This window comes from Hypanus sabinus, unplaced genomic scaffold (genome assembly GCF_030144855.1).
Source record: "Hypanus sabinus isolate sHypSab1 unplaced genomic scaffold, sHypSab1.hap1 scaffold_738, whole genome shotgun sequence".
In the NCBI taxonomy this organism is placed as follows: domain Eukaryota; kingdom Metazoa; phylum Chordata; class Chondrichthyes; order Myliobatiformes; family Dasyatidae; genus Hypanus; species Hypanus sabinus.
The window spans coordinates 1-20,000 of record NW_026781589.1 but is presented as its reverse complement, the minus strand read 5'-3'; the positions used below and the strand labels follow the sequence as shown (position 1 = coordinate 20,000).

The window sequence follows — 20,000 nt, the reverse complement described above, 5'->3', positions numbered from 1 at the left end:
CCGAAGTACTGGGAATTGGTGAGAGGGAAATAACAGGAAGACCGAAGTACTGGGAATTGGTGAGAGGGGAGTTAACAGGAACACCGAAGTACTGGGAATTGGTGAGAGGGGAGATCACAGGAACACCGAAGTACTGGGAATTGGTGAGAGGGGAGATAACAGGAGCACCGAAGTACTGGGAATTGGTGAGAGGGGAGATAACAGGAACACCGAAGTACTGGGAATTGGTGAGAGGGGAGATAACAGGAACACCGAAGTACTGGGAATTGGTGAGAGGGGAGATAACAGGAACAGCGAAGTACTGGGAATTGGTGAGAGGGGAGTTAACAGGAACACCGAAGTACTGGGAATTGGTGAGAGGGGAGATAACAGGAACACCGAAGTACTGGGAATTGGTGAGAGGTGAGATAACAGGAGCACCGAAGTACTGGGAATTGGTGAGAGGGGAGATAACAGGAACACCGAAGTACTGGGAATTGGTGAGAGGGGAGATAACAGGATCACCGAAGTACTGGGAATTGGTGAGAGGGGAGATAACAGGAACACCGAAGTACTGGGAATTGGTGAGAGGGGAGATAACAGGAACACCGAAATACTGGGAATTGGTGAGAGGGGAGATAACAGGAAGACCGAAGTACTGGGAATTGGTGAGAGGGGAGATAAAAGGAACACCGAAGTACTGGGAATTGGTGAGAGGGGAGATAACAGGAACACCGAAGTACTGGGAATTGGTGAGAGGGGAGATAACAGGAACACCGAAGTACTGGGAATTGGTGAGAGGGGAGATAACAGGAACACCGAAGTACTGGGAATTGGTGAGAGGGGAGATAACAGGAACACCGAAGTACTGGGAATTGGTGAGAGGGGAGATAACAGGAACACCGAAGTACTGGGAATTGGTGAGAGGGGAGATAACAGGAACACCGAAGTACTGGGAATTGGTGAGAGGGGAGATAACAGGAAGACCGAAGTACTGGGAATTGGTGAGAGGGGAGATAACAGGAAGACCGAAGTACTGGGAATTGGTGAGAGCGGAGATAACAGGAACACCGAAGTACTGGGAATTGGTGAGAGAGGAGATAACAGGAAGACCGAAGTACTGGGAATTGTTGAGAGGGGAGATAACAGGAACACCGAAGTACTGGGAATTGGTGAGAGGGAAATAACAGGAAGACCGAAGTACTGGGAATTGGTGAGAGGGGAGTTAACAGGAACACCGAAGTACTGGGAATTGGTGAGAGGGGAGATCACAGGAACACCGAAGTACTGGGAATTGGTGAGAGGGGAGATAACAGGAGCACCGAAGTACTGGGAATTGGTGAGAGGGGAGATAACAGGAACACCGAAGTACTGGGAATTGGTGAGAGGGGAGATAACAGGAACACCGAAGTACTGGGAATTGGTGAGAGGGGAGATAACAGGAACACCGAAGTACTGGGAATTGGTGAGAGGGGAGATAACAGGATCACCGAAGTACTGGGAATTGGTGAGAGGGGAGATAACAGGAACACCGAAGTACTGGGAATTGGTGAGAGGGGAGATAACAGGAACACCGAAATACTGGGAATTGGTGAGAGGGGAGATAACAGGAAGACCGAAGTACTGGGAATTGGTGAGAGGGGAGATAACAGGAACACCGAAGTACTGGGAATTGGTGAGAGGGGAGATAACAGGAACACCGAAGTACTGGGAATTGGTGAGAGGGGAGATAACAGGAACACCGAAATACTGGGAATAGGTGAGAGGGGAGATAACAGGAACACCGAAGTACTGGGAATTGTTGAGAGGGGAGATAACAGGAACACCGAAGTACTGGGAATTGGTGAGAGGGGAGATAACAGGAAGACCGAAGTACTGGGAATTGGTGAGAGGGGAGATAACAGGAACACCGAAGTACTGGGAATTGGTGAGAGGGGAGATAACAGGAACACCGAAGTACTGGGAATTGGTGAGAGGGGAGATAACAGGAACACCGAAGTACTGGGAATTGGTGAGAGGGGAGATATCAGGAACACCGAAGTACTGGGAATTGGTGAGAGGGGAGTTAACAGGAACACCGAAGTACTGGGAACTGGTGAGAGGGGAGATAACAGGAACACCGAAGTACTGGGAATTGGTGAGAGGGGAGATAACAGGAACACCGAAGTACTGGGAATTGGTGAGAGGGGAGATATCAGGAACACCGAAGTACTGGGAATTGGTGAGAGGGGAGATAACAGGAACACCGAAGTACTGGGAATTGGTGAGAGGGGAGATAACAGGAAGACCGAAGTACTGGGAATTGGTGAGAGGGGAGATAACAGGAACACCGAAGTACTGGGAATTGGTGAGAGGGGAGATAACAGGAACACCGAAGTACTGGGAATTGGTGAGAGGGGAGATAACAGGAACACCGAAGTACTGGGAATTGGAGAGAGGGGAGATAACAGGAACACCGAAGTACTGGGAATTGGTGAGAGGGGAGATAACAGGAACACCGAAGTACCGGGAATTGGTGAGAGGGGAGATAACAGGAACAGCGAAGTACTGGGAATTGGTGAGAGGGGAGATAACAGGAAGACCGAAGTACTGGGAATTGGTGAGAGGGGAGATAACAGGAACACCGAAGTACTGGGAATTGGTGAGAGGGGAGATAACAGGAACACCGAAGTACTGGGAATTGGTGAGAGGTGAGATAACAGGAGCACCGAAGTACTGGGAATTGGTGAGAGGGGAGATAACAGGAACACCGAAGTACTGGGAATTGGTGAGAGGGGAGATAACAGGAACACCGAAGTACTGGGAATTTGGTGAGAGGGGAGATAACAGGAACACCGAAGTACTGGGAATTGGTGAGAGGGGAGTTAACAGGAACAACGAAGTACTGGGAATTGGTGGGAGGGGAGATAACAGGAACACCGAAGTACTGGGAATTGGTGAGAGGGGAGATAACAGGAACACCGAAGTACTGGGAATTGGTGAGAGGGGAGATAACAGGAACACCGAAGTACTGGGAATTGGTGAGAGGGGAGTTAACAGGAACAACGAAGTACTGGGAATTGGTGAGAGGGGAGATAACAGGAACACCGAAGTACTGGGAATTGGTGAGAGGGGAGATAACAGGAACACCGAAGTACTGGGAATTGGTGAGAGGGGAGATCACAGGAACACCGAAGTACTGGGAATTGGTGAGAGGGGAGATAACAGGAACACCGAAGTACTGGGAATTGGTGAGAGGGGAGATAACAGGAAGACCGAAGTACTGGGAATTGGTGAGAGGGGACATAACAGGAACACCGAAGTACTGGGAATTGGTGAGAGGGGAGATCACAGGAACACCGAAGTACTGGGAATTGGTGAGAGGGGAGATCACAGGAACACCGAAGTACTGGGAATTGGTGAGAGGGGAGATAACAGGAACACCGAAGTACTGGGAATTGGTGAGAGGCGAGATAACAGGAACACCGAAGTACTGGGAATTGGTGAAAGGGGAGACTGGGAAAGGGGGAGAACTACGCACTTTTTAGACTCCAGTAGAGGCGCAGCCAGGTGAAGGGCGAAGGGATAATATTTAGAGAGCTCAACTGATTTGATGATCAAGGGCGTGTGTTCTTAAACAGTGCGGAGAGAGCTTCACTCTGTGTCTGACCCCGGGTGTGTGATTGGACGGTGTGGAGGGAGATTCACTCTGTGTCTGACCCCGGGAGTGTTTGTTGGGACGGTGCGGAGGGAGATTCACTCTGTGTCTGACCCCGGGTGTGTATGTTGGGACGGTGTGGAGGGAGATTCACTCTGTGTCTGACCCCGGGTGTGTATGTTGGGACGGTGCGGAGGGAGATTCACTCTGTGTCTGACCCCGGGAGTTTGTGATGGGACGGTGCGGAGGGAGATTCACTCTGTGTCTGACCCCGGGAGTGTATGTTGGGACGGTGCGGAGGGAGATTCACTCTGTGTCTGACCCCGGGAGTGTGTGATGGGACGGTGCGGAGGAATAATCACTCTGTGTCTGACCCCGGGTGTGTGATGGGACGGTGCGGAGGGAGATTCACTCTGTGTCTGACCCCGGGTGTGTGATGGGACGGTGCGGAGAGAGATTCACTCTCTGTCTGACCCCGGATGTTTATGTTGGGACGATGCGGAGGGAGATTCTCTCTGTGTCTGACCCCGGGTGTGTGATGGGACGGTGTGGAGGGAGATTCACTCTGTGTCTGACCCCGGGAGTGTTTGATGGGACCGTGTAGAGGAATAATCACTCTGTGTCTGACCCCGGGAGTGTTTGATGGGACCGTGTAGAGGAATAATCACTCTGTGTCTGACCCCGGGAATGTTTGATTGGACCGTGTAGAGGAATAATCACTCTGTGTCTGACCCCGGGAGTGTTTGATGGGACCGTGTAGAGGAATAATCACTCTGTGTCTGACCCCGGGAGTGTTTGATGGGTCGGTGTGGAGGGAGATTCACTATGAGTCTGACCGCGGGTGTGTATGATGGGACGGTGCGGAGGGAGATTTACCCTGTTTCTGATCTCGGCAGTGAGTGATGGGGCGGTGTTTGGAGGAAAATTCACAACGGTGTGCCCAGACTGTGATATGGGACGCTGTGGAGCGTGTTTCACTCCGCGCCCGTCCCCGGAAGTGTGTGATGAATCTTTGGGTTGTTAACGTCACAGTGTATGTTTTCAGGAGTGTGTGCTGGAATTCTATGGAGGGAGTTTCGCTCTGTCCCTGACTCATAGTCAGAGGTCAGATGATTTCGGCGTTAAAACAAACTCTTCTCAGAGATAGAGAGCAAGAAAATGGTGACTCACACGTTCTGCTCCAAAGGCTACAATTTGAAGACGTTTTCACTGGCCTCCTCTCCACTCCGCCTCCTTCCTTTCCCCTCCGCAAGCCATTCCTTCTCCATGATTCGTGTGCGTGGCTGAGCAACCGGAGATCCTGTCCATATCGGTACCGATGGCTTCGGTATGATCAGAGAGTTGTTACTGCAACTCTCGATCAGGGATTTAACTATTAAATTAAGAAATGCAACACTGCCTGTCTTATTGAGGGCCGACATTGGAAGACCATACAGACCACGTGGCTCAAGACATGATGTAGGTGGGAGTGCTTAAGAAATTGTGGTCGATGTCACGGCAGTGATCATTCCGAACAGACAACGGTCCTTGGCTAAGTGAGGTTCTGTGGGTGGAGTGTAAGGATAGGAAATGTCTGACCACATCCACAGAGTTACATTATAGACCACAAGACTGTCCGCTCTTTGAGGAGAAACAGCCCTCTACAAAGATCGCAGCTGTTTCAGGAAACTTACTGCTGAGTTAGTGAGCGAATTCCGCTTTCCACGATTTGACTGTTGCACACTCCCGGGATTGGACACAGAGTGATTCGCTCTCTGTACCATCCCTTCACATGTTCCGGCATTGAGAGAGGCACGTCTTAAACATGAATCGAAAGGAAAACTTGCTGCTCATGAGGCTGCTGACAGGGCAGTTAGTATCATGTGTGGAGCATCGGCTGGTCGGATGGAAACAGAGAATGGGAATAAAGGGATCCTCTTCTGGCTGGCTGACGGCTACCAGTGGAGTTCCACAGGGGTCGGTGTTAGGACCGCTGCTTTTGACGATATGTGCACTACGGAATTAATGGATTTGTGATTACATTTTCCAACAATACACAGATAAGCGGGGAGGAGCTGGTTGTGTTGAGGAAACAGAGAGCCTGCAGAGAGACTTAGACAATTTAGTGGAATGGACAAAAAGAGGCAAATGAAATTCAGTGTTGGAAAGTGTATGGTCACGCACTTTGGTGAAGGAGATAATCGGGCTTACTACAATTTAGGTGGAGAGATAATTAAAAATGCTGAAATGCAAAGGGATTTCGGAGTCCTTCTGCAAGTTTACCCTCCAGTCTGAGTCGTTGGCGAGGAATCCGAGTGCAATGTGGGCATTCGTTTCGAGAGGTATAGAATATAAGAGCAGGGATGTGATGTTTAGGCTCTATAAGGCACTGGCGAGACCACACTTCGAGTAATGTGTGCAGTTCTGGGCTTCTTATTTTAGAAATGATATACTGACTTTGGAGAGGGTTCAGAGAAGATTCACGGGAAAGATTCCAGGAATGAAAGGGTTACCGTATGAGGTCAAATGCTCCTCCTGAGATAAACGTTTCAATACCGAAATCATATTCGTTCACTCCGATGGGAACCATTCCAAAGTCAGCACATCCTTTCTTATCTAAGGGGCATAAAACTGCTCATCATTCCCTTGATTAGGCCTCACTGGAGTCCTTTAAAGCCTTCAAGGTAATTCCTTGCATTAATTCAAACACGGACAGCTGGAGAACCTACAGCACAATACTTATCCCTGTCATTTACTCTGTACCAATACCCAAGCACATTAAATCTACGCCGTCCCGTGGTAGCGAAGTTATATTTTCGTCCTCTGCAAATGAATCTGCTCATTCTATTTGCCTTCTACAGCACCGATTCAACCTGCAGTTTAACCATCCGGGAATCCAGGACGAGAATCCCAAATTCCCTTTGCGCCAGAGCTATTGAATATTTCTCCCCATTATAAATTCTTCAGTACTTTATTTTTTTTTCCTGTACGTGACCATTCACTACCCCATACTGTGCTCCATCTGCCACTGCTTTGTCCATTTCCCTAATCTGTCTTCAACACCACCTGCAGATCTGAAAGGTTATGACCGATCCACACTGAGTGTGGTTTCCCGATAGTGAAGTCAAACGATCTGTTGCAGAGAGAGGTTCCCAGGCACAGGATTTGGGGCTTGTTGGTTAGAACTGAGGAAATGATTGTATTGAACGCTGAACTGTTGTCAATAAACCGTAGCCTCAATAAGATATTGCTTTTGTCCAGTTGGTCCAGGGCCCAGAGGTAAGCAAGTGATATTTCACCTGCTGTAGACCTATTGTGGAGAGACTGGTATTGCAGCGGACAAATGTGTTCGGTTCAGCATCGATCCTCTGAGATGCTAACACCCAGGATATTAAAGAATATTGATTAGAGAGGCTTCCGGGGTGATAGTGGGACGAACTCAGACACAGTTAGTAATAGAAAGGTTAAACATGTTCTCAATAGTGTCCTGGTGTTGAATGTATTTCAACGACTGAAGAATCGGAGGAAGGGCGGATAATTGTGCTGCAGATGAATTTACTGGTTCACAACCAGAAGAAATGTAAAATGAGGAGAGGCTATTGACAGGGCAAATTGTCAACCTGTCGGATGTGTTGCACAGTAAAAAGCAGATAAAATCGGAGAGGGTGAATGCAGGAGTGAAGGTGTTACATTTGAATGCACACTGTACACGGAATGAGAAGATGAACTCGCAGCGCAGTTGCAGATTGACAGGTGTGATGTTGCAGGCATCTCTGAATGATGGATGCGGGAGAGATTCGCATGGGTGGAGGAGTGGCTCACTGAATGATGGATGCAGGAGAGATTCGCATGGGTGGAGGAGTGGCTCACTGAATGACGGATGCGGGAGAGATCCGCATGGGTGGAGGAGTGGCTCACTGAATGACGGATGCGGGAGAGATTCGCATGGGTGGAGGAGTGGCTCACTGAATGATGGATGCGGGAGAGATTCGCATGGGTGGAGGAGTGGTTCACTGAATGATGGATGCGGGAGAGATTCGCATGGGTGGAGGAGTGGCTCAGTGAATGATGGATGCGGGAGAGATTCGCATAGGTGGAGTAGTGGCTCACTGAATGATGGATGCGGGAGAGATTCGCATGGGTGGAGGAGTGGCTCACTGAATGATGGATGCGGGAGAGATTCGCATGGGTGGAGTAGTGGCTCACTGAATGATGGATGCGGGAGAGATTCGCATGGGTGGAGGAGTGGCTCACTGAATGATGGATGCGGGAGAGATTCGCATGGATGGGGGAGTGGCTCACTGAATGATGGATGCGGGAGAGATTCGCATGGGTGGAGGAGTGGCTCACTGAATGATGGATGCGGGAGAGATTCGCATAGGTGGAGTAGTGGGTCACTGAATGATGGATGCGGGAGAGATTCGCATGGGTGGAGGAGTGGCTCAGTGAATGATGGATGCGGGAGAGATTCGCATGGGTGTAGGAGTGGCTCTGATTGATGGATGCGGGAGAGATACGCATGGGTGGAGGAGTGGCTCACTGGATGATGGATGCGGGAGAGATACGCATGGGTGGAGGAGTGGCTCACTGAATGATGGATGCGGGAGAGATTCGCATGGGTGGAGGAGAGGTTCACTGAATGATGGATACGGGAGAGATTCGCATGTGTGGAGGAGTGGCTCACTGCATGATGGATGCGGGAGAGATTCGCATGGTTGAAGGAGAGGCTCACTGAATGATGGATGCGGGAGAGATACGCATGTGTGGAGGAGTGGCTCACTGCATGATGGATGCGGGAGAGATTCGCATGGTTGGAGGAGTGGTTCACTGAAAGAAAGCAAAGTGCTGGGATACATGGACGTTATTCTGTTTGACAATAAGTCGTTCGGTGCTGTTCCCGCAACTGTGCACGATATATATTTACGATCTGGAATAGTGTTCCGAGTGCAATGTCCCTAAGATGGTTGATGTTTCGGAGTTCAGTTAAAAAACAAATTGTGTATTAGATACGAATAGTGTGCAGAAAATTTTACGGATGTTAAGTGTGTGGGCATGGGTCACGCAGATGGCAAACTGCTCCGCACCAGCTGTAGTAGATATGAAATTGAGTCAGGTTTTTATATATAGACAACGGAAATTTATTATCCTCTACTCAAAAACAGCGAAAAGTACACAAACGACAAAACTGAAACGGAAGTTAACAGTGTAATGCATCTATACTTAACAAACAGTCCAACTTAGGGAAAATTCCTCAACAGAGATTATGTAAGCACAAACTTAACGTGGTGGTTTAAAATGGCCAAGTGATTTATGAAATAATTGAGAGGAGAGACTTCCCGAATCAGCGATGAGCCGAGCATTGAAGAAAAGACGAAACTGTTCACGCAGATTCCTAGCCGTTAAATGCCTTTTCCGAAGATCACGAAGAATTTTCAAAGTATCTGACCTTTCGCCGTAGGTGTTCAACACTTGACTGAGACCATGTATGAGCTAACCAAAAGTACGTGCCACACTTCACGTCAATCACATTAATACACACAGAACGCCGTTGATTCAAAATCAATTCTTTGGTGTCGTATTAAGTTGGTATCAATTCACTCTGTCTCTCTCTGTCCACGATTATTTAACCACCGACTGTGACTTCCAACAAAACAAATACGCTACTAATTATTGTTTCTCCTTTTATACCAGCGGGACATGCCATCACGTGACGTCACATGCCCTCGCTATCAGAAGTCAATTACATCATCCCAAGATCACAAGTCAATTCCAGCATGCCCACATGAATCTTGCGGGACAGGTAACAATACAATGATGTTTAAATGCGAGGTCAGTCACGTTGGCAGATTATTGTTCAACTGGTGAAAAAACTGCAGTATGCTGCTGTGCGGAGGGACTTGGGAGTGCTTCTTCATGCATGCCGTAAGGTTGGTTCGCAGGTGCAGCAGACAAATGAAATGCCGGCCTTCGGAGCTACAGGGATGGAAATTAAGACCAGGGAGGTCAGGCTGCAACTGTACAGGCTACTGGTGGGGCCACATCTGGAGTACTGTGTACAGTTCTGGTCTGCTTGAGGTAGGATATACTGGCTTTGGAGGCGGTGCAGAGGAGGTTCACGAAGGTGATTCCAGAGAAGAGCGAGTTAGACTGTAAGGGTCGATTGTATCGCCCGGGACTGAACCCGTTGGAATTCAGAAGGGTGAGAGGAGATCTTATAGAAACATATAAAATTATGAAAGGGAAAGATAAGATAGAGACAGGGAAGTTGTTTTCACTGCAGGTCAGACTGCAAAGAGGGGGCGTAGCCTCAGGATGCGGGGGGGGGGAGATTTCGGACGGAGATGAGGACGGAGTGTTATTTTCAGAGAGTGGTGAATTTGTGGAAATCTCTGCACAATGAAACAATGGATGCTACCTCACTAAACAGGGAGAGGAAAGGAAAAGGAATCGGGGGAAGGAAAGAGGAAAGGTGTGGTGGGAGAAAACGGGAAGTGAGGGACACTGTAAGTCAGACGAGAACGAGGGGCGTAGCCTCAGGATGCGGGGTTGAGATTGAGGACGGAGATGAGGACCGAGTGTTATTCTCAGAGAGTGGTGAACGTGGAAATCAGTAAAAAAATGGATGCTACCTCACTAAACAGGGAGAGGAAATGAAAAGGAATCGGGGAGAAGGGATGAGGAAAGATGTGGTGGGAGAGAACAGGGAGTGAGGGAGTGCGCATGGGGGGCGAGTGAAAAGGGGATTGAGCGAGATGGGCCGAACGAGCGGGAAGTGTGTAACGGTGGGATGAGGTGGAGGAAGTGGAAGGCGAGAGAGAATATGAGAAACGGCTGCGTAACCCGTGTCAAATGTCACGTAATCTCCAACACCTGACCTAATTTGTCTGTAGCTGGACCATTGCCAATAAGCTCTGAAACACAGTCCCGCAGTTGATGAAGGCCAAAGCAACGTATACCCTCTAAACAAAAGATTCAAACCGCTCAGCAGCTTTGAGTGTCCTATGGACTCGGACCCCAGATCCCCCTGATCCTGCACACTGCCAGCAGTCTTACCATTAATACTATATTCTGCCATCATATTTGAACTAACAAAATGAGCCACCTCACGTTTATCTGGGTAGAACTTCATCCGCCAATTCTCAGCCCAGTTTTGCATTCTATCGATCACACAAAAGATCCACGAGGCACACCACTGGTCACCGGACGCCATGCAGAGTATGACCCATCTACAGACATTCCTTGTCTTCTGTGACCAGGCCAATTCTGGATCTGTAAAGCAAGGTCCCCTTCGATCATATGCCTCCTTATATTCTCAATAAGCCTTACATGGGGTACCTTGTCAAATGCCTTTCTGAAAACCATATTCTCTACATCTACTGTTGTACATTCATCAATGGGTTTAGTCACATGCTCAAAAAATTCACTCAGGCTCGTAAGCCGGGGCCTGTCTTTGACACAGCCATGATGACTCTTCTAGATCGTATTATTCCTCTCCAGATGTTTATTAATCCGTCCTCTCAGGATCGTCTCCATCAATTCACCAACCACTGAAGTAAGACTCGCTGGCCTACAGTTTCCTGGACAATCGCTACACACTGTCATGAGTAAGGGAACAACATCTGCAACCCTCCAATCCTCCGGAAACTCTTCTTTTCCCACTGATGAAGCAGAGATCATTGCCAAAGGCTCACCAATCTCTATCCTCTCCTCCGATGCTCTTGATGCTTTCCAAAAGTTCTAGCACATCGTCATTCTAAATGTGTCAGTGATCTGTCCTGATCACTGGGTCGAAGGGACTCTGCTGATAGACGACAGCCCTTAATTTCTGCCTCATTTCAACTGGCCATGTGTGTGTTGACCCAGCCTCCTTCCTTATTGGACCCGCCAATTACCCGCTTTTCTTCTCACCAGCACCCACCTGTTTCTGTTTTCACTCATTACCCGGTCCATTTAAACACTGCCTTGACTCACATTCTCTGCCAGTTCGCCCCAGCTCTGACCTGAGACGTTCTAGCATGCCATTGGGACTGCTGCCATCTGATTCTGCTGGGCTCTGTTTTTTTTTCTCTGAATTTTGCCTGTTTTTGAAACTGATTTTGGATAGTCTGCCCTCGCCGGAATGCCTTTCCCGGGTAAGCCCTCCGCCTGCCATTCAGGAATTGTGCCAGGCTCCTGTTTTCGAAAGACTGTTGCCCTTCTGCTCCCTAATAAATGCTGGGAAAAAAAAAACATTCATTGGTCTGCACTTGAGTCCTCCCGTAACCCGACCCAACCTGGCAACCATTTTCGGCAGCAGTTAAATGTACCAACTGTTTCCTTTTTCATTTTTTTGGTCCGTATGCATTTGTAAATGTTTATTTTAAGTAATTATCTGGATTTGTTCACGTTTTAGAAAGACTGGACAATTTAAAGATGGCGATTGTTTTCTTCTTTTGTGCAAATATTTCAATGACGACGGATTTGAAGTTTGAAGTTGACTGTTTTATAATGGTTTGAGTGTCTCGCGGTGTAAACACTGATAAGTTTGGAAGATTTGATATTTCCAAATGCATTTTTACAGTTTTGAAAAAGAATGATTTGGTAGGTTTTAACCTCAGAAGAGAGTGCGAGAACTGTTAATAGACTGTAGTTAAGTTTGAACCATCTGGAACTTTTTTGCAGCATTGAAATGAATTTTCTTTTATTATTCCGTATGCTTTATTGAAGATTTTTTAAAAGTAATTATTTGGATTTATTTGTGTTTTAAAACTGATTGGACAATTTAAAGATGGCGATTAATTTCCTTTTTTGCAAATATTTCAAGAACTATTTTGGATGTGTTTTTCGTCCCTTATCTAATATTATGAAGGTTACTTTCAAATTGAAGGTAGTTTGGTTTGACAAGAAAAACACTATCCTTGGAAGTTTATTATTACTGAGCTGTATGTTGACTGTAATGAGAATTATATTCGGAAGAGGGAGATAGAGATTCATGTTGTATTATTATTCTTTATTACCTAACTAGGTGGAGCTCTTTTCACGTCTATTCTTTTCTTGGGACTTGCGACGATTGAGATCGACTTGTTTCTGGGCTTTGTCGTTTGGGTGTTTTTGTTTCTCTTTTTTCACCCCCATTATGGAATCCCGGAACATACGCTATTATCTTTATTGTTATTCATCTCCGCCGTTTTCGATCACTTTATCCTGACATGCATCTATCTACTTTTTTTAGATACAAAGTTTCATGATGATATCTAAGCATTTAAATGTTTTAACTTGGAATGTTCGCGTTTGGAACCACCGTATTAAGCGTAAGAAAACATTTAAAGTTATAAACCGATTCCAGCCTGATATAACTTTTGCTCAAGCGACGCATATCAGGTTATGTGATAAAACTCGTTATTTTTTTAATTTTGTAGGGTCCTCTATTTCATGCAAATTCCGAGAGTAAAACGAGAGCTGTCTCTGTTTTGCCGATTCTAATATTCCTTTTAATCAGGACGATATTATAGCCCATATTAATGGTTGATTTTTAATTGTGAAAGGAATAATTTGCAATAACAAAATGGTTTTTGTTAATATTTATGAACCAAATGTTAATGATCCCTTATTTTGTAAAGCCGTTTTTGCTCTATTACCTGACTTAAAATAATGTATGTTATTAATGGGTGGTGATTATAATACTTGCTTAAATCATTTAATAGCTACGTCATCATCCAAACATCAACTTCCTAATCTTTCTGCATCTCTTATTAATTCCTTTTCAATTGATTATGGTTTAATTGAGGTCCAGAGGCATATGCATTCTATTGATAGATAATATTCCTTTTTCTCACATGTTCATAATAAATATTCGAGAATTGACGATTTTATAGACGACCCTCGATTTTATGTAATGTTCAGAAATGTAAGTATGATGCGATTGCTATCTCTGATCATGCTGTTTTCAATTTAATATTTGCATTGAAAGATGTTATTTCTACCAGACCACTTTGGCGTTTTCCAGAACATTTATTACCAAGCTCAGAATCTGTTGAGTTTATTGAAACTCAGATAAAAGTTTTCTTTTTTTCTCTTTAATAACATAGGAAACGTCGCAAAGATAGTGATTTGGGAGAGATTAAAAGCTTATCTAAGTGATCAAAATATATCGTACATAGCTAAATTGAAGAAACAGCCAAGAATGGAATTAAATAAAATGTCTAAACAAATTAAAGATTCAGTGAACATTAATGCAATCTCTCCAAATGCTGTTTCATTTAAAAAAGAGTAGAACTACAATCACGGTATAACTTATTACTAATATATCCTGTCGAAGGATATTTGCTTAAATTGAAAAGTCAATTTTGTATTTCTTGGGATAAAAATAATAAGCTGTTAGCTTCCCAACTAAGGGTAGTTACAGCTAAATGACAAATTTTAAAAATTCTGAAAACAACGGAGACAAAGTATGTAACTATGTGGATATTAATAACACTTTTCAAGATTTTTATTCTGATCTTTGTAGAGCTCAATTTCCTGCCGATTCCTCCAAAAAGGAGGCTTTTTTACATAAGGTTAAATTTCCACAAATTCTGATGAAGAGTTTGATGCTCCAATTACCGGGCATGAAATTCACAAAGCTATTTTTATCAATGCACGAGGTAAAGTTCCTGGACTTGATGTTTATTCGGTGGGACTTTTCAAAAAATATTCGGTTTACTTTCTCCGTATCTTTTGGAAATATTTCATGAATCCTTCGAGAATGGTAATTTACCTTTTTTTATGAAGCATTTATTTCCTTAATGCTTAAAAACAGATAAAGACCCTATTGAATGCTCAACATATAGACCTATCTCTCTCTATTTAATGCGGATGCAAAAGGTCCTAAAATAATGGCTAACCGCTTGGAAAATGTATATTTGAAATCACCTATATGGACCAAATGGGCTTTATTAAAGTCCGTTGCTTTCTCTAATGTTTGGAGATAGATCAACATTATTGATTCACCATTATCTAAGCAACCTCAATGTGTTATCTCTCTTGATGCAGAAAAGGCATTCGATAGAGTTGAGTGGCCAAACTTGTTCAATGTTTTCGAAAAATTTGGTTCAGGTAATAATTTTAATAGATGAGTTCAAATGATCTATAAGAACCCTATTGACAGGGTCATTACTAACATTTACTGGTCTTCTTTCTTTTCAGTTGGACTAGACGGGGATGTTTATTAAGCCTTTTAATATTTTATCTTCTATTGAAGCGTTTAGCTACAACATTACGGGAGGTCAAAAACATTCATGGTATTTCTATAAATGGAATCATACACAAGATTTCCCCTTATGTAAATGATCTTTTGATTTTTATTTCGAATCTTGAGGAATCAATTCCTAATCTTTTTGAAACAAAAAGATTTTGGAATGTTTTCAGGATATCAACTTAATTTGAATAAAAGTCATTGTTCCGTTAAATACTCCTGTTAATACATTTAGATATTTCGATATTATAATTACTAAAAATATAAAGATCTTTATAAAGCTATAATAGTTCCTCTAGTAAACTTCCTGAAATTACGATTTTCCTGATGAAATCCACTTACTCTTTCTTTAATTCGTCGTATCCATGCCGTCAAAATGGGGCAGAGAGTTTGGGAGATTGGGAGAGGATAGGAAAATGAGAGCGAGGGAGTGATGAGGGAGCAGGAGGCCGCGTCAATTGATTCAAGTCGGAGATCAAGCATCTTTTCAAGAACATCCGAGAACAAAGGTGCAGACTTCTCGCAGATGAAATAGTGTTCATCACCGCATTTGTAATTCCATTCGTACAATTTACACAGAGTGCAGGTGGGTTTTCTATCTTTCACCGTATACAGGAGATTAGATTCCACGTTCCTATCAAAGACGGTTAAACAATTTTACAGGAGAGCGAGAGAGAGAAAAAAATAACGCACGCATACATCGCTATGTCAGATCCCCAAATCTTAAATTTGCCCACATTCCCTCCAGAGGCCTGTGTCAGTCCACAAAGCATTCCCACCGCCGTACGCTCTCCTGCAAGCGGGTGTCAGATCTTCAAAATATTCGCACTGCCCAGCGCTTTCCTAACAGACTCGTGTCTGTCCATGAAGAGATCCGAAGGACACACTCACTATTTACAGCCCGTGCCGGTACGATATACTAACAGCACTGTCTTCCACCCTCGGCAGAGCCCGGAATTAACCCCCAAACAAATCCCATTGACCCATTTCCACATTACAGTCTCGTGTTATTCTCAGGACGGATCCCTCTGACCCACACCAACACCACAGGCCTGCGCCCGTCCAAAACTCACCGGTCTTCGCATTTTCCAATCCAGTATGTCCGGTAACCATGGTGAACCGAGTTGTAAACAAAATTCTGTGAAATGGAGCATCTTCATAAGTGCTTGGAAGGAGACACTCTCAGTGCATGTACCAGGGTGCGTGAGAAAAGACGGACTGCGAAGAGATTGAGACTGTGTCTGACCCCGGGAGTGTGTGATGGGACGGTGTGGAGGGAATTTCACTATTTGTCAGATCCCGATTAAGTGTGATAGAAGAGAGCGCAGAGAGATTCAATCAGTGTCTCTAACCCCCAGTGTGGAAAATGGCCGCATGGTTGTGTGGAATCATATAGTGTGGAATTATACGTGCTAGTGGGTCACACATACCGCTTCATCGTTTGAATTTATTTCAAGGAGACGTGAATCAAATCTTGAACAATGTTGCTTTGCTGCATCGTAAGATTCATCAATCGCAGATATAAAATAACATCGGTCTTTATTTCTGATCCAGTTCTCGGAACACGTTTGCTCTGGAAATCAGGAAAAAGGAGAAGTCATTCTGCCCACCCGGAGCATTAAACAGCACCAGCCTCGAATCAGGAGCTGAATGAAACACCCTCCACTCTGCCCCATCCCACAAGCCCGGGGTAAGACACCCATGCGAGAGTGTGATGGGGGAAGGTAGTGCGGGTTATACCCTATGTCTTAACCCGGGAGTGTGTGATGAGACTGTGTGCAGAAATCTTTACTCAGGTCTCACCCCAGAAATGTGTGAGGCGATGGTGCGCAGGGAGATTCACTCAGTTTCTGACCCCGGGAGTGTGTGATGGGACGGTGTGGAAGGAGATTCACTCTGTGTCTGACCCCGGGAGTGTGTGATGGGACGGTGCGGAGGGAGATTCACTCTGTTTCTGACCCCGGGAGTGTGTGATGGGACGGATGGAGCGAGATTAACTTTGTGTCTGACTCAGGGAGAGTGTCATGGGACGGTGTGGATGGAGATTCACTCTGTGTCTGACCCCGGGAGTGTTTGATGGGACCGTGTGGACGGGGATTCACTCTGTGTCTGACCCACGGAATGTGTGAAGGGACGTTGTGGAGGGAGATTCGCTCTGTGTCTGAACCCGGGAGTGTGTGATGGGACGGCGTGGACGGGGATTCACTCTGTGTCTGACCCCGGGAGTGTGTGATGGGACGGTGGGCAGGGAGATTCACTCTGTGTCTGACCCCGGGAGTGTGTGATGGGACGGTGGGCAGGGAAATTCACTCTGTGTCTGACCCCGGGAGTGTGTGATGGGACGGTGTGGAGGGAGATTCACTCTGGAGCTGACCCCTGGAGAGTGTGATGGGACGATGTGGCGGGAGCTTCACTGTGATGTGGATGAATGTATTTTCCGTCGATCTTCCTCCGTTGCATTTATTTCAAAATGATTTGAATCAGAGTTACAACAATGCGATTTCGCCTCATCGTAGGATCTTGCAAACCTGGGTTTGAAATAACACCGGCCTTCATTTCGGATCGACTCATTAGAATTGATATTCCGAACAAATAACAGTGATTTTACCTCCGTCCCCAAGAGAAGATCCCTCCACACCGTCCCATCACAAACTCCCTGGTTTAGCCACGGAGTGAATCTCCCTCCACCCACGTCCAACACACTCTCGCGGTATCAAACACAGAAAGAATGTCTGTCCACAACGATCCATCACGGACCCCCGTGGTGAGATACTGAATTAATCTTCCTCCAGACCATCCTATCACAGACTCCCGTGTCAGACACCGAGTGAGGCTCCCTCTACACTGTCCCATCACCCACTCCCGAGATCACACACGCAATGAAAGTTACAGTCTGTTATAGAGTGGAGGGCCCTGAAGGCCATTCAATCACACACTTCCTGATTAGGCAGACACAAATTGGCGTTCCAGTTACAATGGCCCGTCCCACCGTCTCCGGGACAGACGAAGAATGAAGCTTCTATTTCAGGGTCCCATTGTACTGTTCAGCTGTCAGACAGAGAGTGATGCGCCTTCCACTCCGTCCCATCACACTCTCCGGGTTTCAGACAGAAAGTGAATCTCCCTCCACCCCGTCCCATCACACACTCCCGGGGTCAGACACAGAGTGAATCTCCCTCCACCCCGTCCCATCACACACCCCCGGGGTCAGACACAGAGTGAATCTCCCTCCACACCGTCCCATCACACACCCCCGGGGTCAGACACAGAGTGAATCTCCCTCCACCCCATCCCATCACACACTCCCGGGGTCAGACACAGAGTGAATCTCCCTCCACCCCATCCCATCACACACTCCCACAGTCAGACACATTGTGAAGCGAACTGCACACTTACCCATCACACTGTCCTGCTGACAAACAGAGAATGATCCTCTCTCCACACTGCCCCATTACACCCGCCCGTGATCAGAGCGGCAATTAAATACTCTTGGCAATATCCCACGGCATACTCCCGTGGTGAGACTCGGTATGATATTCCTTCTAACTGGTGACATCACACAACACAGGGGTCAGAAAACGCAATACGCTCTCTCCACACCGTCCCATCACACAACACCGGTATCAGAAACAGAGCGGAACACCATCCAGGCACGCGTCTTTGTTCTCGGTGTCAGAATCACACATAATCACACCCACCCCCACCGAAACGCACTCATCGAGCCCCTTGTCGCGCCATAGCTGTCCATCACAGGCACACTGTATCAAACTCAGAGTTGCAGCAGACACACACGGGGTGAGACACACATTTATGCTCTCTGAACACCATCCGATCACACACAAACATACTCAGACGCAGACTGAATTTCTCTCTCCACTGACCCATGACGCATTTCAGTCGTCAGTCGTGGAGTGAAGCTCCCTGCACACTGCCTTTCATACACTCCCGTTGTCAGACGAGGAGTGAAGCTCCCGTGCACTGTGTCCCATCACACATTCCCGGAGTAAGACATAGAGTTTAGATCTCTCTAAAGCCTCATCACGCACTGCCTGGATCAGACCCAGAGTGAATCTCTCTCCCCATGGCCTCATGACAATTTCCAGCAGTCAGAATTGGAGAGAAATTTCCTGCACACCGTCCTGTCACACTCTTCCGGGTCGGATTCTGGGTTTTACTCCTTCCACACCGTCCCATCACACACTCCCGGCATCAGACACAGAGTGAATCTCCCTCTGCACCGTCCTATCACACTCTCAAAGAGTCAGACACAGAGTGAATCTCCCTCCACACCGTCCCATCACACACTCCCGGGGTCAGACACAGAGTGAATCTCCCTCTGCACCGTCCTATCACACTCTCAAAGAGTCAGACACAGAGTGAAGCTTCCTCCACACCGTCCCATCGCACACACCCGGCATCAGACACAGGGTGAATCTCCCTCCACACCGTCCCATCAGACGCTCCCGAGGTCAGACACAAAGTGAATCTCCCTCCACACCATCCCATCGCACACTCCCGGGTCAGACTCCCTTCACAACATCCAATCTTACAGTGTGGTGTCATATGGAATGAACGTCCCTTTGCTTTGTCCCAATACACTCCCGCTGTCCGACAAAGGAGTAAATCTTGATCCGTACCGTCCCATCGGACATTCCCGCAGTGAGACATAAAGTGAAACTGTAATGTTACGTCTCACAAGTCCATGGTCAGACACAGAGTGAATCCACCTAAACAACGTCCCATCACTCTCTCCTGGATTCAGTGATAGAGTGAAACTTCCTTCACGCAGCCCCATCACACCCTCACCTGATCAAACACAAGGTGAATCACCCTCCATACCATCGCATGACACAATCCTGATGTCAACTACAGAGTGATATTTCCTCCCGCCATGCCTGCCTTGCGATGAGGAGCGGGTGAAAGAGGATGATAATGCCTCACCTCTGCTGCTGTTCAACAATTCACAGATTCGATCCTTGGTTTCGTTGACAGATCTGAACTTCGTTTCCATCTCAGTGAACTGGTGACGGAGATCGCTGTGCCTTCGTTTAAGATCGGACAGGTTAGAGTTGAGGGCAGAAAGCTCGGACTGAAGGGTTGAGTTCAACTCATGGTAGTTTCGGTCGGAGGTGACCTTAGACTGACGAATCTGTGACACTGAGAGAATTGGTCAAGCATGTTTAGCATTTACAG

The 20,000-nt window shown here is 46.5% G+C and overlaps 1 protein-coding gene across 1 annotated transcript; it reads right to left on the bottom strand.

The window, feature by feature from the left end:
• Positions 1–5,383: 5,383 nt before the first annotated feature.
• LOC132390014 (C-type lectin domain family 12 member A-like) lies at positions 5,384–19,956 on the bottom strand (the record flags this gene model as incomplete). Its single annotated transcript, XM_059962592.1, has 5 exons — positions 5,384–5,609; positions 15,325–15,441; positions 15,881–15,945; positions 16,238–16,380; positions 19,749–19,956. Coding segments are annotated over 5 exons (759 nt in total), but the record flags the coding sequence as incomplete, so codon positions are not given.
• Between the last annotated feature and the right edge of the window lie 44 nt (positions 19,957–20,000).